This window comes from Tachypleus tridentatus, chromosome 7 (genome assembly GCF_004210375.1).
Source record: "Tachypleus tridentatus isolate NWPU-2018 chromosome 7, ASM421037v1, whole genome shotgun sequence".
Lineage (NCBI taxonomy): Eukaryota > Metazoa > Arthropoda > Merostomata > Xiphosura > Limulidae > Tachypleus > Tachypleus tridentatus.
The window spans coordinates 442,782-468,908 of NC_134831.1; the positions used below are offsets into that span (position 1 = coordinate 442,782).

A 26,127-nucleotide genomic window follows, 5' to 3' on the forward strand; every position below is an offset into this window, starting at 1 on the left:
AATGGAGCTTCGTAATGATAAGAACACTTAGAAATAGGTTAAAAGGTATAGCATCAGGGTCCCTTCCATGTGAGGGGACCCGGGTTTGTATGAATATCTTCTGTTACATCACATAGAACTACATGTCATAGTCGCTTACGTATATGAGCCGCCATTTTGGCTTAGATAAGCGGATGACATTATTTTACGGATTTACTTGTAAGGATGAACAAATAAAATGTCTTCAACATAAACGAGCTATACAAAGACATACAATTCATAGTTGACAATGAAACAACTACACGAAAAATGGTTTAAACGTTAACATCACACGAACCATCACCACTGAAATTCACAGGAGAAATCAAACAACAACAAAACATAAAGCGAAAACAACATAAAAAGGCTTTCTAATTATGTAATCCACCAGAAGCTAAATTTCTTAATTCATGTAATCCATCAGAAGTTAGGTTTCCTGATCATGTAATAATCAGAAGCTAAGTTTTTAATCATGTAATCCACCAGCAGGTAGGTTTACAAATGATGTAATCCATCAAATGTTACATTTCCTAATCATCTACCTCACCAGAAGCTGTTTCCTAATCATGTAATCCATCAGAATTTAAGTTTTCTAATAATGTAATCCACCAGAAGCGAGGCACTCTAAACAGTCTCCCGAATTTAACATACACTAGACACACCAGAGATGAAGAAGTTACATATTTAACTCCATGCTTAACTAAAAAAGAAACTATTATCTAATAATAAAACAAAGACACGTTTAATAAACAGACTTAAAAAAACACCACAAAAACCAAGAAAACCTAATCACTTGTACTGTCTCATGGTGCTATTCAAGATACACCCACCTGCTCAAGAGGTTGCTTCTATTGGATGACTTATCCTTAACATTCACTGCTATGCCAACAGCTGCCCGTGCTATAGCTGGGTACTGCTTACGTACCGTGCCAATCTTGCTGAGAGATCCTAGAATCTAAAATTGAAGTAAATATGTGGAGAAACTTTTTGTCACAAATATGTATACATATATACATATAAAGCAACAAAACACACTAACAACTACTGTTTTTGAAATGATTTGTTTATAAGAAACATAGCGCATTCGTCTTAACCCAGACAGTCTATTCTTTAGACCAATGATAAAACGTTACATTTTTTTTGTGCATTATATTTAACGCATGTTTGACTATAAATTTACGAGGCCAGGGTAACTACAAATTAAAAAGAAGTAGAAAGGCGCTAACCAAAATCTTCTTTACATTTTCATTGCGGCGTAAGAGGTTCACAGAAACAAAAGAATGACAGGAAGATTAGTAGAATGGATTGAAGATGAGAATAGTGGTGGGACAAGGGTGAAGGTGAGATGATAAAGGGGTTTTGTTTGAATTTCGCGCAAAGCTACACAAGAACTATTTGCGCAAGCCATCTCTAATTTAGCAGCGAAAGACTAGTGGGAAGGCAGCTAGTCATCCCCATTCACCACTAACTCTTGGGCTACGCTTTTATGAATGAATAGTGGGATTGACCGTCACATTATAACGATCTCACGGTTGAAAGGGCGAGCATGTTTGGTGGCACGGGAATTCTAATACGAGCCACCGCTATTGCGAGTCAAGCGTCCTAACCACTTGGCCGTGCAGGGCGAAAAAGGGAAGTAGGTAAAAACAGTAAGATAGAACATGGAAAGTAATTTTGAAAAGATATAAATAAATAATATGTCTAAACTTTGGTCGATAGCAAGCATGTGTGTGTGTGTAGGGGACTTATGGTAGAAACATAGCTCAGAAATTTCACGTGAGTGGTGGGAGGTGCGAAAGGGTTGAATGCATTGTGGAAGGTTGCTTTATGTAATTTATTTTATTAATAAACGTAATACCATGTTAAAAGTTATATATATATATACATATAATTATTGTTTGTTTTAAAGAAGTATATTACAATAACTAATTTTTTGAACATTTGGGACATAGGTGACGCCATTAATTAACAAACGCTAAGAAGTTCTTACAACATTTTAAGTGTTTGAAGAACTATGACTTTGGAGATGCACAGTTAATTTAGTTATGTGTGTATATATTAGAGGATATTAACTCTTCCTGAGCCAGGTAATTAGGAGAAGAAAATATAACACATCCTTAAAAACAAAACAAAAAGTAGAACCTGTCTAATTGAATTTGGATTGGTTTGAATTTCGCGCAAAACTATACCACGGCTATTTGCGCTAGCCGTCCCTAATTTAGCAGTGCAAGACTAGAGGGAAGACAGCTAGTCTTCGCATTCCACCGCCAACTCTTGGGCTAGTCTTTTACTAAAGAATAGTGGGATTGACCATCACATTATAACGCTCCCACAGCTGAGAGTGTTTGGTGTGACGGGGATTCGAACCCGCGATCCTCAGATTACGAGTCGAACACCTTAACCACCTGGCCATGCCGGAGCCATCTAATTGAGTTCTAGTTTATGATTGCGTCAGAAGTATCTCCAATTACGTCAATGTACATCGACCAATGAAACATTATTATAATTAGTACTTTTATTGTTGTAAGTAGTTACAACATGAAAGTTAAAACTTACAGCAGAGCTGTTAATCTGCGCCACCTGACAGGGAAGCATATTTTGGAAAATATCATTTATTTTATTTGTCAGGTATGTAGAATTCCACATTTCGGGATCACCATACATTCTTAGCTTCATCCGTGAGAGAGCAGCGGAAGTCTCTGGTCTTATGTTCTGTCCAGAAGAGGCTGTTATGCTATAACAATACACGTAAAAATGTTATATTATATCATATGACTACATTTATTGGGGGAGTTAATTAAAAGCATTGAAAAAGTGTGTTAATTAAATCATCAATAAATTATTTTATCTACTCACACATTTTGAATTAATGATTCGTTTTGTATGTTCATCAAAATGTTCGGACAACTTGTCAGAAGTAAATCCTGAATATCAGATGTCGTAAAACTTTCAGCAGTCCACATCCGGGGATCTCCCAGGTGAGTGACGACATTCTGACGTAAGGCCTTAAATATTGGCTGCACTTTATTCGTTTTACTCGACTATTTGAGAACATAAAGAGCATAATAATATTATTACATGTTCTAACGTTCAGAAAGTAGCGATTTTTGTTTTAAAAGTATAAGTAATTATTTATCAAAGCATTAGCAATGAAACAACAATATCGTTTTTGGTAGTTTATTTATATTCTCATATCAAAGGTCGACAGCTTCACTGTAACACATCTGTACACAGAGTAGTAGTATCGTCTTTTACCACCAGGCGGATAATTAGAGAATTTTACGTGTTTCTTACCTTTATTATTAAGCAGGGGAAACCTGAGGTCGGAAATGTTAAAAATCGAAATAAAAAGTCGTTTAATTTGGAATATATAAATATTTATACATGTTTTAAGATATTATGCAAAATACACTCCTTCAAATAATACAGGAATATGGTTAAATATCAGAATACAAAATGGTGAAGAACTAATTACAATAAACAACAACAACAACATGTGATTGATATATTACATAAGAGTATTTTTCTATATACAGTTTATACAGGTTGCTAAGACTGTATATACAACTTGGAAGCTCCTGGTATGTTGTATATAGTTTACACAGGTTGCTAAGACTGTACATACAACTTAGGAGTTGCTGGGATGTTGTATATAGTTTATACACATTACTAACACTATATATGCAACTTGGGAGTTGCCGAAATGTTGTATATAGATTATACAGGTTGCTAAGACTGTATATGCGACTGGGGTATTGTTAAGCTTCTATTTACAACGGGCCCCTTCATCAAACTCCGAGCTTTACATGAATGCCAGCAGCTGACTTACAAAGAAAGTTGTAAATGCAAATTTGATTCGTTGTTTAGGAGAAGTGGAATGTATGTTCTGCATTTCAAACAAATACATTAGTAGGGGAGATTGTGATAAACACTATCTTCAACGTTTGGTGAGAGCTCCAAAGTGAAACGTCAGATAAAGTGTTTTCGGTTATTTTCTATAAGAAGAAACTTATTTTATTTATCAAGCACCTAATATGTCGTTATATTTGAGAATAAGTGCATTTCATCGTTATTGTTAATGCTGACTTAAAAGGCAACATTTTAGTTGACATGTTTCCCCTTCAAAAACACAGAGCACATTTCAAGAGTATTATTACTCATAGCAAAATTATTAACGTTTATTTTCTTATATTTTTTATGTGGACTAGTTTAATTTTCTACTGTGCAATAAAGCGCTCATGAGTGCACATGGGAGACAACCGTAGATAATATGGAATGGATTAATAAAAATCTATTAAGTTAGACTCCTCGGGTGGGGGTGGGAGTGACGACTTCTATACATTGAAATTCGAAAGAGTTTTATGTATTTATGAACCTCCATATGACTTTCGCGAGAGTGCCCTCTATTACCCGCTGACCCCTTATCATCTAACGCACGCGATATCTGTATCAATACATAGAGAACGTGCACTTACGTTTTGTTTTATTTTTTGTTAGTGAAATGTTAAAAGCACATTCACGTTATGCACACGTAATGCGAAATTGATTATAGTTTGAGATCATATCAGGATGAAGTGGGATTGGCTTTTAATGCTTAAGAGGTGGACATGAAATTTACAAGCCAAGAAGGTATAATGTGATATAACTTTTACAAGCATTTACAAAAAAAAAAAAAAAAAGAGATAGAGAGAGAGATAGTAAAATAAAATTGTCGAAATGAAAAAGTGACAGCTTGCCTTAATCAACAACATCATGATAAACTGTATATTCGATTAGGGTTAGGTCTCATCCGTCCTAGTAATTCCATGGCAAAAAACAAACAAAAAAACCTGTAATCTATTGGATCACGAATTTACATGTTTTAGGTGTGGGAAGTGGCTTGGTTAAGTTCTGAGATGCATACTTACACACACACACACACACACACACACTTCATAATTATTTTAGTTTTTTCACCTTCTGAATGTGTGGTCTACTGGTATTGTGACATAACGTTTACTTACCTGAACTTTGTGTGTTTTGCCTTTTGAATGTGTGGTCTACTGGTTTTGTGACAAAACGTATTCAGTATCTCAGATCGATCTAATAATAATTTGTTGTTGAATAAATGGTAGGAGGAGGGAACTTCAACAAGGAACGCGCAAAGGATAAAACAACAACAATAAAACAGCTACTTAGTATGAAAACTTGATGCGATTGTTGGACTGTTAGGTCTGCATACATAAGGATCATACCATCAGTTTGTTACTCACATGGCCAGATAGTATCTCAATTACCTTTCGATTAGAATGCAAGTCTTATTACGTATCTGTGGGTAGTTTCCATATAGGTCGATAGATATTCCACAGAAAAGGCCAAACATTAACTGGTTAGGTTTTCGTGACTTCATGTAAAAGCTAATTAGTCTTTCCTCGTAAAGAGAGCCAGTCTGAGTAACAGTAAAAACCGACTCTTGAATTTCCTTTATACACTCTGACAAACCACAATATCTCGGAACTTAAAAAAATAACAATAATACATTCAGTATGCCATTTTGGTATTTCCATAAACAGAAATACTAATATTTTGGTGATTAAACTCGTTTCCAAGTGAACAAAATCTCCTACCATTAGGAGGGTAATTTAGGGTAATGACAGGTGCGGCAGCCCCTCCCAAGCTCAGAGGGGATCCCACTACGGCAGTTTTCAGTCTTAAAATATGTGCAGTCGGGTCGAATTGACACGTACACCACAAATTATGCCACAGATAAGGATCCACAACGTAACTGGACAACCCACGCGAAGCCAAGCCTCACCTTCTCCCATAAAACCTTTTTTCTCTTAATTTAAATAACGTTCCGAAAGTTTCTTGTAGGTAGGACCAAAATTCATAGTAGGCCTTGTTATACACAACAGAAATACTGATATTTTGGTGATTAAACTCGTTTCCAAATGAAACAAAATCTCCTACCATTAGGAGGGTAATTTAGGGTAGTGACAGGTGCGGCAGCCCCTCCCAAGCTCAGAGGGGATCCCACTATGGCAGTTTTCAGTCTTAAAATATGTGCAGTTTGGTCGAATTAACACGTACACCACAAATTATGCCACAGTATAAAATCCCCAACGTAACTGGACAACCCACGCGAAGCCAAGCCTCACCCTCTCCCATAAAACCTTTTTTCTCTTAATTTAAATAACGTTCCGAAAGTTTCTTGTAGGTAGGACCAAAATTCATAGTAGGCCTTGTTATACACAACAGAAATACTGATATTTTGGTGATTAAACTCGTTTCCAAATGAAACAAAATCTCCTACCATTAGGAGGGTAATTTAGGGTAGTGACAGGTGCGGCAGCCCCTCCCAAGCTCAGAGGGGATCCCACTATGGCAGTTTTCAGTCTTAAAATATGTGCAGTTTGGTCGAATTAACACGTACACCACAAATTATGCCACAGTATAAAATCCCCAACGTAACTGGACAACCCACGCGAAGCCAAGCCTCACCCTCTCCCATAAAACCTTTTTTCTCTTAATTTAAATAACGTTCCGAAAGTTTCTTGTAGGTAGGACCAAAGTTCATGTTAGGCATTGTTCTACTCAGTTTACACAACTAATAAAATGGTGAGAGTTACTGTTATGAAATTATTTCATTAAAAATGTATTATAGCATACAGGATGACGTCAACCTTTTGAGAAGCGCTACTTTATGACTACTGTCATATACCAGGCACAGATAATCACAGATCGTGAGGTTCACACATTATTAATTCCATGTTGGCAGTGTTTTCCCCTCATCATTATCTTTTACAGATTGCCACTATGGAGATAGTAATTGTATATCATAATATTCCTGTCAAAAGTCCACGTAAACCAATTCAATTGCTTCAGAATTCAGTTGACAAGAAGACCCCTTCCCATTTCTTATCGCTATAGTGCCCGTGCATATTTCACTGACGTTGTCATTGAGTTACAGCAGAGGTATCCTGAACTTCAAAAAAAAAAAAAATAAATAAAAAAAAAAAAAAATCGACTGCCTTTTGCCAAAGTCCACTTAGGTGAGTTCAATTAGTTTTGAACACCCTTTGACGAGACAACTTATCACTTTCAAAATTGTTAATCTCACTTTAACATATCACCCGTTGGGACTTTCACTCTCACGACGGTTAACTTTATGTTTAACTTTTCTCTGACCGATTTTCTCTGTTTCCATTCGCCGTTTTTTTTTCTCCTAAGTGCTGGAGATATTTTGCGTTTATAAATCAATTAATAATGCTATTTACACTAAACAGTCTTTCATTACGCTAACAATGTTTAATTATTGAAGATTATTTTTTAAATATTGCTGAAAAAACGTTAAACCGACATACTGAAAATTATTCCGCACGCATTATTACAATTCAGTATAGTGAATATATGTGCTTGTTTAACATTATATTCCACGTATTATTATAATATAGCATACCCTAACTACTCAGTCCCGAAGGAAGTTACATTTTGCTGGCAGGGCAATCAGGGCAATATAGTTCACGTAAAGCTAATATGATTCTCTGCTGTATAAATCAACAATATGTTTATGGTCACATAATCACTAGTCTAAAATGTGTTAGGCCTTTAACCCTATTAGTGATACCGCTTCCGCCAGCCTTACTATTACAACCTATTACATTAATGTTATGTTTGCCTAAAAGGAGTAAAAACTATAGCTTCGTTGTAAATAAATTTTAATGGTTTTGACTCAGACAATGTCAAAACCAAATGAAACTGGCTTTACTGGAGTAAAGTCCTACATGTAAAGTCTCCTGCCGAACTTTAATTTGATTCTTGTTTTAACTCAAGAAACGAAACTAGATTTTTAAATGAGGTCCTTGAAAACAATTCATTTGGAGTTTTCTTGAAAATATTACCTTCTAGGACAGTTCAAAATCTACACAACAACAACAAAATCACTTTAAACATAGACCAAGAATATTCCATTGAAAATTACAAGATGGCGGGTTTCTTCAGATTAAGTCAACAAGTATAATAATCGAGATATAAATAAAAAGTAAAGGATCTTCTGCAAGGAAAAAGAAATCCTACCAGTTTTTCTTTAGTTATTTTGTACAGTTCCTTGGAATTATCAAGATCCAGTTCACACAGTTTGCTACTTAGTCGCATCAGACCTACACGTAGGACTTCAGAATCAGGTTGGCATAGCAACTGTTGAGTTTTGTTGAAAAATTCTTCACTCGTTAACATTCTGACTTCCTGTGGCTGTAGAAATAAAAATATTTTATTTTTTACTAAGGTCACGTCTCTTAAAACACATTAAGATTCATTATTTAAAAAGCAAGCTTCTTTTATTTTAATATTCCGATTGAAAAAAAACTAGTATTATTTTTTATATTTTTGTTGCTGTTAAAATTCGATCAAACTATTGTTTTTACATCACTTATTAACATTTTGGAAAATAATATAAAAACTAATACAAGATGTAATTTAAGTATTTGGAAGAAGTTTACTCTTGAAAATGACCACTTTTTCATATTGTCACATTGTAGTGTTCTTACTGTGGCGAAGTTGAAGTCTTCTTCCAGTTCCAAGTTATATTTTTCTTCTTGCTAAGTTATAGTTTTTCGCCCTGCTAATTTGTAGTTCTATGCGTTTAAGCTGTAGTTCTATACTTTGTTAAGTTACTGTTTTTCTTTTGCTAAGTTATAGTCTTTCTGTTGTAAAGTTGTAGTTATCACGTTGCTAACTACAGTTTTCATGCTGTTAAGTTGTGGTTTTGTGCTGCTAAGTTACAGTGTCGTTGTTGCTAAATTATACTTTTTTTTTTTGATAGATTGTTTAGACAGAATATTCATGATGAAACTAAGTTAAATGGACGCCAACCCCTTGTGGTAGAAAAATAAGTGTAAAAGACAACGTTTCGTAAGTCTTCAGGCGGAAGACTTTCGAAACGTCGTATTCTACGCTTTTTGTTTTTTTTTTTTACAACACGCAGTTGGCGTCCATTCAACTTAGTTTCATACACTTTAATCGTTATTAAGTAATAATTTTACTGCTGCTAAGTTGTAGTTGTCATATTGTTAAGATGTATTATTGAGCTTCAGGTTACACTTTTCTTGCTGCTAAGTTGTAGTTGTCATATTGTTAAGATTATTATAGAGCTGTTAGGTTACACTTTTCCTGCGACTAAGTTGTAGTTGTCATATTGTTAAGATGTATTATAGAGCTGTTAGGTTACACTTTTCCTGCTGCTAAGTTGTAGTTGTCATATTGTTAAAATGTATTATAGAGCTGTTAGGTTACACTTTTCCTGCGGGCGGCTCAGTTGCAGTTCCACTGTTGCTAAGTTACAAATTTTCTGTCGCTAAGCGATAGTTTTCCTGTTGCTAAAGTCTAATAGCGTTCGGGTTATTGGTTGATTTGACGTTTTATGGCGCAAAACAACTAGGCTATTTGCGCCAGCTTAGGTAATAACATCAGTTAACGAAAATTATGCGACTAAAATTATAAACATTCAAATTTAATAAATTTTAAAATAAAACTGATATTTGCTTTGAGACTTTCAATACAGTTAATGAGATTGTTATACCTGATAATGTTTGTACATGTTGTTAACAGGAGCTGGCTGGTTGTGTGCAATGAATAAAAATGAACCACTACTTCTTATTGATATAATTAATTAATTAAAGAATATTTACCGTTTGAGTATGCCTTAAAGGAAAGTGAAGTAATATTGAACTGTTATGTGTTTATGAAGGTGTATACAAGTTTATATATCTAATATAATCGATAAAATTGTGGCTTGTTATATCCTAGCTATAAATGTTCCTTATTTTCACAGATTGTTTGTACTTAGGTTAACGACAATGTACATTATGGAATAAGTACCGTGCTGGGCGTTTATAAGTTATCGAATAGCTTAGTTGATTAACAATAGGTTGATTAGAGAGTACGCAAAGCATTTACCAAAAGAATTATTGAATACGTAAATTATCGAAATATTGTATTAACAAACGCGTAATTTACTATTATTGCGATTATCGAACGCGCACAAAAATTGAATGCACTGGTTATTGAATGCTATTGTTACTTTCCAAGTAAACGACAACTATGACGACTTGGATAAAGTACAAACATTTGTCAGTGTATGTTAATTGTAGTTTAGTTTCATTTAATGCTATACAAAGATTTAAAACTGTATTTGGTAAGATTAATTCAACGTCAAATATCGTCTAAACAGATTTTATCTAGTAACAAAGGTCTGGTTTGTTTCGAATTTTGCGCAAAGCTATTCGAAAGTTATCTGCGCTATCCATTTCTAATTTAGTAAAGTAAGGGTAGAGGGAAGGCAGCTAGTCATCACCATCTTCCGCCAACTCTTGGGTTATTCTTTTACCAACAAATAGAAGGATCGATTGTCACAGTCTATCGTCCGCACGGCTGAAAGGCGAGCGTGTTTGGTGGCGGGATTGGAACCTGCGACATGTAGATTTCAAATCGAACAACCCATAACCACCTGGCCTTGTAACGAAAGGAAACACTTCACCGTTGGCTGCTTGCTGTAACATGTTGTGGATTTTACATAGTAGCAAGTATAATGAAAACCTATTATCTATACTAGGGTTTCCTGATCTATGGGTCAAAACCCAAAATTGGGTTGTCAGAATGTGTTATCGGATCACAAAGAGACTTTGAACACGGGTTATTTATTTAACAAGTAATAGCTCAGTAAGTCATGACTGACAGTCAAAGAATTGAAAACCGGTGAGTTTTCCGTGTCACCAGTGAATTTTTCTTATTTTCTGGTTAGGGTACGGTTAAAAAAATACCATTAATAAATATCTGAAGGAATGTTAACATAGAGGACACTTATTAGGCCGAGAATGGTTCAATGGTTAGTGCACCTAAACGATGACTGGACGGGTTAATGGGCCGCGTTTTGAGACCAAAAAACAAACAAATACATTTCATACTTTGTGATCGTGAATGAACTGTAAGAATAACAGTTAATCCTTAGTATTCGGTCAGACAAGACAAGCCCAAGAATTAGGGGGTGCTGTCGAATAGCGGCTTTTCTCGTGGATTAATAGTTGAAAGATAGAAAAGCTTATTTACACTTAGCTTGTATGTTTGTTTGTTTTTTAATTTCGCGAAAAGCTACTCGAGGGCTATCTGTGCTAGCCATCCCTAATTTAGCAGTGTAGGACTAGAGGAAAGGCAACTAGTCATCATCACCCACCGCAAACTCTTAGGCTACTCCTTTACTAACAAATAGTGGGATTGACCGTCACATTATAATGCCCCCACGGCTGAAAGGGTGAGCATGTTTGGTGCGACGAGGATTCGAACCCACGACCCTCAAGTGCAATTAAACCTCGTGTATTTTCAAACAAAAACTTTTAATATATATATATATATAAATATATGTTTTGTTTGCGTAATATTACAATTATATGTACATATATAATAAAAACAGCTACAAAAAAATGAACTTATGCAAGTGTCCTCTAAAACTACAGCACAATGCATAAGTATTCACTTTATACGTGCCCAGGTGATACATATCTGTTTTGTAGCTGCGTTTTTTGTTTTTCACGTAATATGACTATTAATTATTTTTCATTTAAAGTTTGGATACGCTGTGTAAAATTCACACTGTTTCTTTCTTATGATGTAACTTTCATTTTTTTGTTAATTATATATGTATATGTGTGTGTGTGTAAAACGAACACAAGTCGGCATCACTCAGTGATCATGTTCTTACACGGACTTACTCAACGTTAAGTCCCGAGAAACCCTGTGAAAAACCTTCAAGTTTTCGGTCTTTTTCGTAAATAAACTTACAGTTTTGAATCGTTTATTTTGAAGATAGAAGAGTTTTGTTTTTTTGTTTTAATTGAGGACAAGACATTTCAAATTACTATAAATTAAAGATACACGAGCATGCACCTTCCATTTGACCAATCACAGACTGCCACGCTGCGGCTACATTGTTACTAACCTTTAGCATTAAGTCAGCCACTTCTTGTGTGTCACAACTGCTACTTAGCCTGTAAAGAAGGAAACAAAAGCGGAGTTCACTGTAATGATGAAATATTTTATTTTTAATGACAACTTAACTAAATATTCCTTTTTTTCTGGAAATAAATTTCTTTTAAAAGCCTTATTATTAATAATAATTTATAAAACTGATCTATATTAAAAGATAATATAAAACTTGCCGAAATACTGGGAGTATTTTTTAATATATCGACACCGGTTTACTTGTTTAAAACTGAAAACGAGTTACTTTAACCTTTAGTCTTTTCATTGACTCTTCAAGTGGCTGTTCTTGGGGTTATAACTATTACTGTATGTTTAGAGACATTTTAAAACTAACACAAGATTGTTAGTGTAAGTGGTGTTAAATAAAATAACTGATTTGTGTCATTCGTAAGCCACTGCACGCTATCTTGTATTACTTGTCATTTTGATAGGTGAATTTTTTTTTTATTGCTGTGACTCGTTGAACCTTATGCTCTAGTCATCCTGACCTTTTGTAAATGTTCCTTTAGTTACTATGGAGTGTTGACGGTTTCACTCTAGCTATTCTGAGATTTTGAAATGTTGCTTTAGTCACTATGGATTGTACTCTAGCTATTCTTAAATGTGAAATATTCCTTTAGTCACTATGGGTTGTTGACGGTTTTACGCTAGCTATTCTGAAATGTTGAGATATTCCTTTAGTCACTTTGGGTTGTTGACAGTTTTACGCTAGCTATTCTGAGATGTTGAGATGTTCCTTTAGTCACTATGGGCTGGTGACGTTTTTTTTTCTCGAGTCATTCTGATATGTAGAAATATTTTCTTTGGCCACTATGGGTTGTTGACGGTTTTGCTCTAGTCATTCTGACATGTTGATATGTTTTCTTTGGTCACTCTAGCCTCACTTCTATTACAGTTTACTTAGTATTAATAGGTTCTCTTACATAAAATGTCATGACTTCTCGAGGAATACATTTAACCTTCTGGCTCTTGTGAAATTATCTTGTATAATTAAACAATCTACGACCAGAGAAAATTATGTCGTGCGACTGAAGAAACTACAGGGTCTTGTAAAAAATAAACTTATGTACATAAGAGAAATGATTGAGGTTAGTGACAGGAATAGGACTGTAAATTAACTCAAACTGTTTTTCAACCCATTGTTTCATTGTTATTATTAACGATACTTGGAGTAATTAAACGGTTACAGCTTATGCATTGTTTGTTTGAAGTAAAGTTCAAAGCTGCAAAATGGGCTATTTAAATTCCTTTTTAGCGTTGTAAGCCCGGAGATATATTGCTTTGTCAGTGTGTGTGTGTGTGAAGGGAGATATGCATTTAAATTCAATAAATTGATATTATAGTCACTATTAAAATGCACTTTTCTTAATGCTGAAGTAAGATGCATGAATCACACATTAAATAAACAGTAATGTTGAATCTTACCTTTCTGCAGTGGCTCCACCTGTAACAGATGAAAAATCAAACAAAAGTATTAATTTACTTTTACTGCAGATACATTATTATTCTATAAAACAGACAGTTGTGATGCTCGTACCGTCAGAGATACTTATTCAAATAATCACATGTATAAATTTATTTTTATTCAACACAGAGGTTTAACGTGAGTTTAGCTCTCTACAAATCTTCAATTTGAGAAAATCTATTCTTCAGTGTACCTGTACAATACTTCCTGACGGGCTGAATATGATGAAATGGCCAGCTTGCCGGATAGTGAGGCTTAGGTGCCATGGTTCGTGTCCAGATACCGACAAAAATCAAAATCCTGTTCCGTAATTTTAGGCCGTAAGTGCATTATGAGAGTGAAGTTCACATACCATCATTATTGCATGAGAAAAGTAACGTAAGAGCTGTCGGAAAGTTTTTCTCTATGTTATATTTATTCAATACTTTGTTATGTCTTTCCATGTTATACTTATTCAATATTATATTGTGTATTTCCATGTCATACGCATTCAGTATTATATTGTGTATTTCCATGACATACCCATTTAATATTATATTGTGTCTTTCCATGATGTACCCATTCAATATTATATTATGTCTTTCCATGACATACTCATTCAATATTACGTTGTCTTTCCATGATATACTCATTCAATATTACGTTGTCTTTCCATGATATACCCCTTCAACATTTTGTCTATTTCCATGTCTTACTTGGCCCGGCATGGTCAAGCGTGTTAAGGCGTGCGACTCGTAATCTGAGGGTCGCGGGTTTGCATCCCCCTCGCGCCAAACATGCGCGCCCTTTCAGCCGTGGGGGCGCTATAATGTGACGGTCAACCCCACTATTCGTTGGTAAAAGAGTAGCCCAAGAGTTGGCGGTGGGTGGTGATGACTAGTTGCCTTCCCTCTAGTCTTACACTACTAAATTAGGGACGGCTAGCACAGCTAGCCCTGGAGTAGCTTTGTGCGAAATTCAAAAAACAAACAAACAAACCATGTCTTACTCATTTATGTTTTGTTGTGTCTTTTTGGTCAGATGTGACTTCCAAAACATTTTGACTGGATGCCTGAAGGATATAGAAACACATATATTGAATTACTCATAATAACCTAGAAGCAGTAGATGTAGGCATGGGAATATATGTTATTTTGTGCGATTAATAAGAGTTTCATTCTAATCCAAACATTTTATAGTATTCATTGCAGAGTTTATTTCTGTTTGAAATATTCACGTATAGAATTAATTTGTCACGTTTTATGGGCACGTGTTTAATTCTCATACGACTTATATAGGTTATGCTAATATACTGCTCAAAAAAATTAAAGGAACAAGTACATATTTCAATATATTTTTGTCATAACTAAATTTATGTATGAAAAACATATCCTTTCGTCTACAAGTGTATTTTTTTAAGCTTGCGAGTGAAGTTTGAAACAACTCAAAGGAAATTCACCTCACTCAAGGAGAATACAACAAAGTACCCTATATAAGGCTGTTACATGAAACTATGTATTCCTCGTTAATTCTCGAAACAAACACCAACACGGATCTTTTGTGACTCGTTTTGTCAGTGTGTATCTTTATCTTGTATACCCAAGCAGTCAGGCGCCATCTGACAGAGAACGAGGTGGCCAGGGCTGTCCAGACGCTGGAAGATGGCCAGATCCATAGAAGGGTGGCACATCGCGTCGGTGTGTCATCAGTCAACTTTGGCGACGCTACCAGGAGACGAACTTTTATGGCAAGAGACCAGGTCAAGGCCGTCATCGCTGCACAACAGCCAGAGAGGATCGCTACATCGTGACTACTGCTCTGCGGGACAGGTTAGCTACGGCTCGGTTACTGCGAAATGACCTTTAGCATTTCACTGGAACCCGTGTGTCGACCCAAGCACTTCACAATCGTCTGTACGAAGGACGCCTTAGGACCAGACGGCCTGCAAGAGGCGTAATTCTGACAGCGCGACACCGTGCAGCCAGGTTAGAGTTTGCTCGTCAGCACCTGGACTGGGAACTTCGTCAATGGGCCACCGTGCTATGGACAGACGATAGCAGGATTACTGTGTCTCGTGATGATGAACGTGGGAGAGTGTGGAGACGTCGAGGAGAGCGATTTTCCGCCTGTAATATTGTGCAAGTCGATGCTTATAGAGGAGGTTCTGTAATGGTCTGGGCAAACATGTGCTTGAGTGATCACACAGACTTACTCATACTCGACAGGGGTGCTCTGAATGCACGACGATATAGAGACGAAATTCTGGAACACATTTTAAAGCCTTTTGCCGGTGTTGTCGGCGATGGGTTTATTTTCATGCAGGTTAACGCGCGAGCTCACGTCGCCAGATTGTGTATGGACTTCCTTGAAGAGGAAGGAATAGAGACTTTTGAGTGGCCCGCCAGATCTCCAGATTTAAATCCGATTGAACACTGTTGGAATACGTTGTTGAGGCGTGTTAGTGAACACCAGAACCCTCCTCAGAATGTGCAGGAACTCTGACAAGCCCTGGTAGACAAGTGGGCTGCCATACCCCAAGATAACATCGATAGACTGATTCGAAGTGCCAAATCGGTGTCAGGAGTGTGTCACAGCTCGTGGAGGTCACACTAGATACTGAATGTTTCAAACATTTCTTGAATAAACGCATGTAAACTGTTTAAAATATTGTTTCATATAGGATATCAGTTTTGATGATAATGGTCATTTAAAAAACATGATTTCTCCATGTTCTACCATTCATCACACATTAAAAGATGGATACAGACGGAACTGAAATTAGGCAAATTACCTAAAAAAATAAAAATATTATCACATTTTGAACACTGAGATAAATTATATAAGAAAACGTACTTGTTCCTTTAATTTTTTGAGCAGTTTGTTTGTGAGGTTTTCAGTGTGCCCACAATCGGTAGATTTGATACATAGCTTTACTGCTATAACGATAACTAAAACAGAAATTAGTTAAACAGAACAACTTGATCAAAGCTGTTTAGGTTTTGTTATTGATGTCAGTACTTAACAGAGAGCCCGGCATGGCCAGGTGGGTTAAAGCGTTCAACTCGTAATCCAGGGTCGCAGGTTCGAATTCCCGTCGCATCAAACATGCTCGGCCTTTCAGTCGTGGGGGCGTTATAATGTGACGATCAATCTCACTATTCGTTGGTAAAAGAGTAGCCCATGAGTTGGCGGTGGGTGGTGATGACTAACTGCCTTCCTTCAGTAAGGGACGGTTCTCTCAGACAGCCCTCGTGTAGCTTTGCGCGAAATTCAAGAAACAAACAATTTAACAGGGCGACATCTTACGAGAAGAACCGTAAGACACAAAACATCCCCGAGAATTTCCTTGAAATCATTATAGATTTAATGATTAAAATTCACGCAACGTTTCTCAAAATCTGATATGCTTTTTCTTGTTTAAACTCCGAATCCTGAATATATTGGAAATGTATTAAACATAAAATGTTGTACACGATACGTTTAGTCAAACAATAATAATGTGTTTGTTGACATTTTATTTTTTTTTTTTTCAGATTTTCCTGGTTCTATGTGACCTTTAACTCAACAGCGACTGAGTCTGTTTGCTTGTTTTTAGTAGTACATATGCATTTCATTTTGTAGAATATCAGAAACGCCAGTCACTATAAATATCATAGCGCCTGTCGCTTACACCCTTATTAAGTTAATGACTTAAAACTTACATACAAGAAAAACAAGGTAATAAAATACATGAAATTTACATACATGACGGATGAGATAATAATGTAAATATGTCTGCTATAATGAGAAGTCAATCTTATAGACTATTTTCATTATGGAATTGTTCATTTTCATTAGTTATTAACATTCGCGTACACCACATAAATAATGAGTAGCAATATTAAACCACAAGGTAAAGTTAGAAGGTGTAGTAACATTAAATAAGTGGGTACAGTAGCATAGTGTAGTAATATTAAATCAGGTATAACAGTAATAATGTGTAGTGGAATTGTTTAGAATCATCTTATACTGCACTATGAATTTATCTGTCATATTTCGTTTGTTATCATGTCTGATTTTTCAATAATGTTTACAGAACTTCTGAGCTTGGCTTCTAAGCACCGAGCAAAGTTTTCAAGATGAAATATTCTCTGAGTTATGTAGACCTGGATTTCGCTTTTAGAAACGCTTGTCAAAGATTCGAATGTCGATAATAGCTCATCGACATGCCCCCCTCCGCTTTAAATATATTTTTTTATAATGTTTACTTTTAAAAATTCTTTTGGTTTCGGATTAAACGCTGACCATCTGTGCGTAGTTTCAAATGTTAAGAAAGGAGATGGTCATTGTTGTGGTTTTCAAACTTAAGATTTTAATACTTCTTTAAAGAGTCTCGACTTAGATTTACAACTTTGGCTGCAGTAGTTACATTATGTCAAACCAATTCTCGCCGGCGTTTCATCCTATGACCTCTTTTAATGACTGCTGATTCGTGTTTTAATCTCTGGACAATTTAATAATTCTTTATTCAGAGATTTTAACCTTTGATAAAATGAATGCGCTTTGGTCAGTGTTTTATTCTCTGAACATTTTAATTATTGCTGGCTATATTTCATCCTCCGAACAAGCTAATAGCCTTTGGTCAGTTTCTGCCTCAGGATATTTAAAGAGCTTCTGGTTCAGGGCGTTAATCTACAATCAAGTTAATGTTCTCTGGCCAGCGTTGCACTCTCTGATCACTTTACTAACTGCTAGTCAGTGTTTGAATATCTTACAGGTTAATAGTTTGTGGTCAGTATTTCAACAATTTGACAGTTCACTAACTTTTGTTTCGTTATTTAACTAACGACTAAAATAATATCTTTTGGTCAGTATCTATGTCTCTTATCAACGTAATGATTTTGTTGGATTCAACTGTAAACAAAACTGCCAACTATTCGAAAGCTAATTAGGAATTACGAGAGAAGGCCATCATGGGAAAAAATGGAAAAAAAAAGCTCAGTATTATGCGCTTTTGTGTACAGTAAATTATAGTACTTAGATCATATCTATACCATGAAAATATTCTATAATTTAAAGAAAAATATTCACGGTAGTAACACACAAGTTTAGTAACGACAACGAAGGTAACGATCTTTGTTTTAAACGTGCACCAACTAACCCAGTCAGCGTAACGAAGAAGTGTAATATTATCATCATGTTGAATTTATGGCAGAACTACGACTAAGGCACTGAACCCAAAATACTGACCAGGAGAAAAGGCTACTTGCCGCTGTTACTAATTTTGAACTACTGATCACAAGAAAGGCTATCTCTTGTCGTCATTAATTTTAACTACTGAATGGAGGAAACGTAGTCAGAAACACTCCAAACACCTATGCTAACGTACTGAAGGTCAATCTTATGAATTATCCGAAGTACGGGGAAATTGCACCGATTCGAACCCCACTCATCAGCTCTGAAATTAAGAGTCCTATAACAGGGCCAACACACGCCCTTTTAAATACTACCAATAATTACTTTGGTGGCTGTCAGCAGCGCAGCGATATGTCTGCACACTCATATTGCCAGAAATCGGGTTTCAATAATCCTGGTGGGCAGAGTACAGATAACCCATTGTGTAGCTTTGTATTTAATGTCAAGTAATCAATCAATCAATTTAATAATTGGATTATTAAAAGGTATATGAAAAAAATAATAAACAACATCTAAAGCTAATTATTGTTAAATATGTAAAATTATTTAGTTTACTAAAGAGATTTTAAAGATGTCATCTTTTTAGGTACAGAAGATATTGGCGTCCAAGCTTCTCTGTTCACCTTTTAAAAATATTTTTTCATGAATTTGTAAAATAAACATAAATTCTGGACATAATGCTGTAGAGAATCATATCCGCACGGAAAGTATGTAAATTGTCGTTTAAAATGGTGATTTAAAAAAATATAGCTATAACTGTTATAATGTGAAGAGGTTCTTTAAACCACATATAATGTATATCAGTTGCATTTCTTTGACTCATATACGGCTATATAGATTAACTGATAAGTGTGTGGTAATATATACAAACTAAAATGTCGGAAAATACGGCCTATGTACACAGATATAAATAGTCCTAAAGATGTTAAAATTATTTCTCATGAATAAAAAAAAGTTCTTTCGTGAAACAATTACACTAGTTCGTCGCAATTCTCTAGCAACTAAGAATAAATAGGTATTTCACATAACATAATTAATAAATAGGTATTCCACATAACATAATTAATAAATAGGTATTCCACATAACATAATTAATAAATAGGTATTCCACATAACATAATTAATAAATAAGTATTCCACATAACATAATTAATAAATAGGTATTCCACATAACATAATTAATAAATAGGTATTCCACATAACATAATTAATAAATAGGTATTCCACATAACATAATTAATAAATAGGTATTCCACATAACATAATTAATAAACAGGTATTCCACATAACATAATTAATAAACAGGTATTCCACACAACATAATTAATAAACAGGTATTCCACATAACATAATTAATAAATAGGTATTCCACATAACATAATTAATAAATAAGTATTCCACATAACATAATTAATAAATAGGTATTCCACATAACATAATTAATAAATAGGTATTCCACATAACATAATTATTTCAGTTACTTCTAACGAGAACATTTATGAAAGTATTGTTAATTACGAAGTTGAACAAGGGGCTATCTGTTTTGTGCCTACTGCAATCATGGAATCTCGATTTTTAGTATTTTAGGTCTTCATACTTACTACTGAGCTAATTAGAGAGCAGGCAACGTAATTAAAGTAGTTCCCTAAGAAGAAAATAAAACTAGGACTAACGTAAAACATGTAAATTTATTACTCGTAACTAGAGACGAGTAAAAGAACTCTTTAACATAACTGAGACTCTTAATTACGCTATACAATTATCTTTTCAAATATCACAGTTTCTATTGGTACATCTTTAATGCAAACACGATAAAAAAGAATAAAAAGAGAAAATATCGTGTTTAATAACATTTAACTTTGGCTTCTGCACATATTCACAGCTCCTGTAATACAAATGCATTAAAGTCAATGGCTTATAGCTGGTGTGCTGCAGCTAGTGGAGTGACTTATAGTTGGTGGTTTTCAGCCAGTGAGGTGACTTATAGCTGGTATTCTTTAGGTAGTGGAAAAACTTTAAGTTACTGGCCTCTAGCTAGTGGAGTGACTTATAGCTACTGGCCTTTAGCTAGTGGGGTAGCTTATAGCTACTGACCTTTAGCTAGTAAGGTGACTTACAGCTACTGGCCTTTAGCTAGTGGGGTAGTTTATAGCAGCTGGCTTATAGCTAGTGGGGTAGCTTATAGCTGCTGGCCTTTAGCTAGTAAGGTGACTTACAACTACTGGCCTTTAGCTAGTAAGGTGAATTATAACAACACCATATATTTAAACATTTGTTTCAAATACACGATAATATGAAATGAAATCATTGTTGTTTCAATTATTGATTAGGGAATTTAACAATTTACATTTGGACAACTTCGCTTTGTTATTTGAAATGTTATTCCTAGCTTAGGTTCCTCTGGTGTATTTTGCGCATCACTATGGAAACGGTGAGTGTTCAGCAAAACACGAAGGTTTCTGGTGCCCTGTATCAGGGGCGTCTTTACTAATTTCTCTTAAGAAAACCGTACAAAGACCCACCAATATAGATTTTTACATCAGACTTAAAGATCACGCTCGAGTATTAACCGAGTTTGTTATCTTCTTGTCTACGTGGGTGTTGCACCAAGGATAACATTGGAGAGAAAAACAAACACTGTGTGCATTCCAAATAAATTTTTTAAAAAGTTCAATACACCATTAACATTCTTACCGCCTAGACAGTTTTACCTATACTCATATTATGCACACGTGCATATTGTAGTTTTGATTGGTTTATTAAACAAACAGAACTACACGTTTTTATATTTCAAACAGTTTACTCTTTATTATACAGACAAGTAAACTATTTGATGAATAACTTGCGTCCATTATTTTTTCGATTCTTTAAAGTATTTCGTTTCTAAGGTGAATTAAAACTGATATAACAAATATAGCAAAAATGATCATTAGATGTTTAAAGCAGTGGATCTCAAAGTATAGTCCATAAACAATTGGCGGTCCGCGAAGGTCCTCAGGTAGTTCACAGACTGATCCAAAATGAAATTCACTGATGACTATTTTTGTTGTTTGTTTGTTTGTTTTTTGCGGTGGCAAACGAAAATGGGTGGAGGATATGACCGGTAGGTGGTTCGCTGATGAAAACGTTTGAGAACCACTGATATAAAGGTTAAATATTTAGTTCGAGTTCATAGAAAAACTACATATAACACATAAGCACAATAATGAACAAATTGTTAAAATTTTGTCAAACCATAAAAATCCCGACTAGTTTCTTAGGAATGACAAGCATGGTTGGTTGAAAGTATTCCAGTTGTTTAATGTTTAGTTGTTGATTTAATGTTGAAAGTATTCCGGTTGTTTAATGTTTAGTTGTTGATTTAATGTTGAAAGTATTCCGCTTGCTTAAAGTTCAGTTGTTAATTTAATGTTGAAAGTATTCCGGTTGTTTAATGTTTAGTTGATGATTTAATTTAATCATTAAATACAAGATGTTTGATAGCACTGAGGTCTGGCTAATAACTTCACTCCCTTCCTAAATGTAAAGATAAACAGACCATTAAGTGGGGTAATTAGTAGGGATACAGGCCCGGCATGGCCAGGTGGGTTAAAGTGTTCGACTCGTAATCTGAGGGTTACGGGTTCGAATCCCCGTTGCACCAAACATGCTTGCCATTTCAGCCGTGTGGTATTTATAATGTGATGATCAATCCTACTATTCGTTGGTAAAAGAGCAACCCAAGAGTTGGCGGTGGGTGGTGATGAGTATTTGTCTTCCCTTTTGTCTTACAGTGTGAAATTATGGACGGCTAGTGCAGACAGCCCTCGAGTAGTTTTATTCAAAAACAAAACAAACAAACAGTGGGGATACACAAATATATTTGTATCTTAAAGTTGGGAGCCTTAAGGAATAGTTATAAACAATCAATTATGCAAATAAAAAGGATATTTTGTATTTATGTTACTGTTTCTACAAGAATTTCTCTGCCAAGAGCATTGTTTCGAAAACTTATTGTTGGAATGGAGTTTGTTTGTTTGTTTTGTGAATTTCGCGCAAAGCTACACGGGGGTTATCTGCGCTAGCCGTCCTTAATTTAGCAATATATGACTAGAAGGAAGGCAGCTAGTCATCACCACTCACCGTCAACTCTTTTAGCAATGAATAGTGGGATTAATCGTCACAATATAACGACCACACGTCTGAAAAGGTAAGGATGTTTGGTATTCGAAGTCGTGACCCTCAGATTACTAGTCTAGCGCCCTGACCACCTGGGCGTGTCGAGTTATTCGTAAAGTTCTGCCATCCATGTTGAACCTTTGAATTACTTTTAATAAATGACTAATGACCTAAAAGTCAAAATGGACCATGAACAGCACCCACCAGTTGCATCTACATGTCTCAACACGTGTCACCTGCTACAGCCTGCCTTATAGCAAACTTCAGAGGATGCAACAGAGGCTATCCTGAGCCGTTCCGAGCTGCGTGATAATTTTCCAACTCAGTCAAAAAATATCTGTCGATTCACTGTTGTCAAAGACTCAACATACTGAATAGAAATAGAAAATTTACAAGCTAATCACAAAAATAAAACCATGATACTTAGACGACCCAAAAAAATCTACCAGGGCACTGAAACAACATTATAAAATCTGAGACACTTGGTCACTACTATTCAATGGTTTCGACAGATAAGCTCCTCCGAACTGAGATCTGGTTTGTTAGTTCCCACACCGAGATTTATAACCCTTCCAGGCGATCGGGTTTCTTATTTCTATCGTAAATATATATACAAGCCAAGTATCGGTCGTTCACGTTCTATTTCTCTGAATTACATAAGTTACACGAGTCCAACTCCACTTTTTCTTCTATAATAATTCCTCTTCTGATTGTCTGTTCTCATTCGGCATTTTTTATTTTCTATAAAAAGAGTTCCTTTCCCCGCTGGGACAGTGGTAAGTCTGCAGATTTATAATGCTAAAATCAGGGTTTTGATTTCTCTCGGTGGACACAGTAGATAGCCCGATGTGGCTTTGCTGTAAGAAAAACAGAAACACACACAAAAAGAGTTACCAGGACTAGATAAGGCATGACATCGTGTGTGTGACACTATATCATCTACATCATTATGACGTCAAGCTAGAAAGGATCCAAATATGAAAGCCATAAAGAATCCCGTAATCAAAGACATGGAAAAGCATTTGTTCCTTATCAACGCCTATGTAACCAGCTGGTCATCGTATGTTTTAATCTTTTTATCCAAAGGTACCAGTACGTAGCATGTTTGCTCAGTTGTAGAAAATGAATTTAAAAGTGTGTAGCATGTTCTTAAGAAAGGAAATTTTAAATTTCTTTTATAGTTTTGGTTTTCATTGGTGCCGCAAATTTTTGATGGGCTTTCACAGTAGTCTTTGAATACATTGTGACGTTGCATGTGTTTTATAACCTGTGTAATATACATTAAAATACCATACAGTTGTTTCAAAAATACAAAAATCATTATTTACAATCATGTCTTTAAATATATTCAAATAAGTTTAGTATACGTGTGAATTAAATAATATGAGAGTGTTTATAATCAGTAGTTCTTCAATTCTAAATGCTGCCCTTGACAGAGGATATAAACATATCAAAGTAATTGCTTTCTGAAAATACATTAATTTTTATAATTACTACAGATTTTCCAGTGAAAGGAGAATTGTCGTGAGAAGTAACAACAATATAAAACAAGTATCGTTATAAGAGATGATAAAAATAATGAGTAAGTAGATGATGACAAGACTTAAGGTTTCAAATCTTATAAATGATGAACTAAATGGATGATTCCTTGAGTACAAACTCAACTATTTGTATAACAACCACGGAAACTACTCCAGGTTAAACATACCCCTGTACACCAAACACATGGGTGGATAAACATACAGACATATACGTTAGCTAGATATCTGGATAGATTAAAAGAGAGACAGGTGAACAAATAAATAGATAGGTTACTTAGGTACATGAATAGACAGATTTTTTTTTTTAAGTAAATAGATGAGTGGATGTTTGTTATTATGCAAGGTAGTTTTGATTGTCTTTTTGGTTTTTTTGCAAAGCTACACAAGGGTAACTGTTATTAAATTTGAAGTGATAGATAAGAGGGAAGGCAGTTATTCAATAGTACACCTCCGCCAAGTTCTTTGACTGAAATATAAAATTTGATTGCTACTTCTATAACGCATTCACAGGTTTAAAGTTAATAATTGTTTTTTTTTCAGCAACGGATCATGAACCGTAAATCTTCGAACTTAGCTTTAGCACACTGACCAGTAAGACACACTTGGCCCAGATATTTAGACATATAGATTAGTGAAATGCGATTGTGACCAGCTGTAACTAGCTGTTTAGCCCAGTTTAAGTCTAAGTATTGATTATCTATAAATCCATAAGTTGATGTAGGTACAGCATAATGTTGAACTGGTAATACGTTTGGTTAAGTTGCCACCTGAACAACAACAACGTTACGTCAAAAAGAAAAGAAAACAGTTATGACGAAGTGAAGTAAAGCATAACTTTGGTGTAGTGTATCCTTTTGTTATTTTATATAACATAATGTCGCATGAAACAATATCGCTTTGATAATCAGAACCTTCCTGTAACGCCCACAGACACCTTTAAGTGAAAAATAAACAAAATATGATTCTTTATTCCTCATTAAACTTATCAGTTCATCAAAACCGAATGGACATTTCATTTGAAATACTCTCCAAAACAACCCAGCATGGCCAGGTGGGTTAAGGTGTTCTACTCGTAATCTGAGGGTTGCGAGTTCGAATCTTCGTCGCACCAAACATGCTCGCCCTTTCAGCCGTGGGGGCGTTATAATGTTGGGGCACTATTTGTTGATAAAAGAGTAGCCCAAGAGTTGGTGGTGGGTGATGATTACTAGCTGCCTTCCCTTTAGTATTACACTGCTAAATTAGGAACGGCTAGCCGAGATAGCGCTCGTGTAGCTTTGCGTGAAATTCAAAAAAACAAACAAACACTCCAAACTTAGTTAATATTAAAAGACTTATATACACACGTCACTGCTGTTATCCACTTTGAACTCACGTCTAATCAAACTTGACACTTACATTTATGTCTATGATATGAAGATCACATTCTAACAGTTTACCTGGATGTAGATATCACGTTCTAACAGGTTACCTTGACGTGACAGTTTACTTGGATGTAAAAGTACGTTCTAACAGGTTACTTTGACATGACAGTTTACCTGGATGTAGATATTACGTTCTAACAGGTTACCTTGACGTGACAGTTTACCTGGATGTAGATATTACGTTCTAACAGGTTACTGTAGACCTGGATGTATCAACAGGTTACCTTGACGTGACAGTTCTAACAGGTTACCTTGACGTGACAGTTTACCTGGATGTAGAAAGTACGTTCTAACAGGTTACCTTGACATGACAGTTTACCTGGATGTAGATAGTACGTTCTAACAGGTTACCTTG

At 35.3% G+C, this 26,127-nt stretch overlaps 1 protein-coding gene across 1 annotated transcript in view; it reads right to left on the reverse strand.

Annotated features, from left to right (window-relative positions):
* LOC143254951 (uncharacterized) overlaps nt 1-26,127 on the reverse strand; it is a 76,457-nt gene that overhangs the window by 46,705 nt on the left and 3,625 nt on the right. The window contains exons 2-7 of the mRNA XM_076509871.1: nt 13,456-13,474; nt 11,987-12,035; nt 8,074-8,247; nt 2,875-3,059; nt 2,575-2,752; nt 849-973 (exon numbers count right to left, since the gene is read on the reverse strand). Coding sequence (XP_076365986.1) covers nt 849-973; nt 2,575-2,752; nt 2,875-3,059; nt 8,074-8,247; nt 11,987-12,035; nt 13,456-13,474 — 730 coding nt within the window. The remainder of the gene's footprint in view (nt 1-848; nt 974-2,574; nt 2,753-2,874; nt 3,060-8,073; nt 8,248-11,986; nt 12,036-13,455; nt 13,475-26,127) is intronic.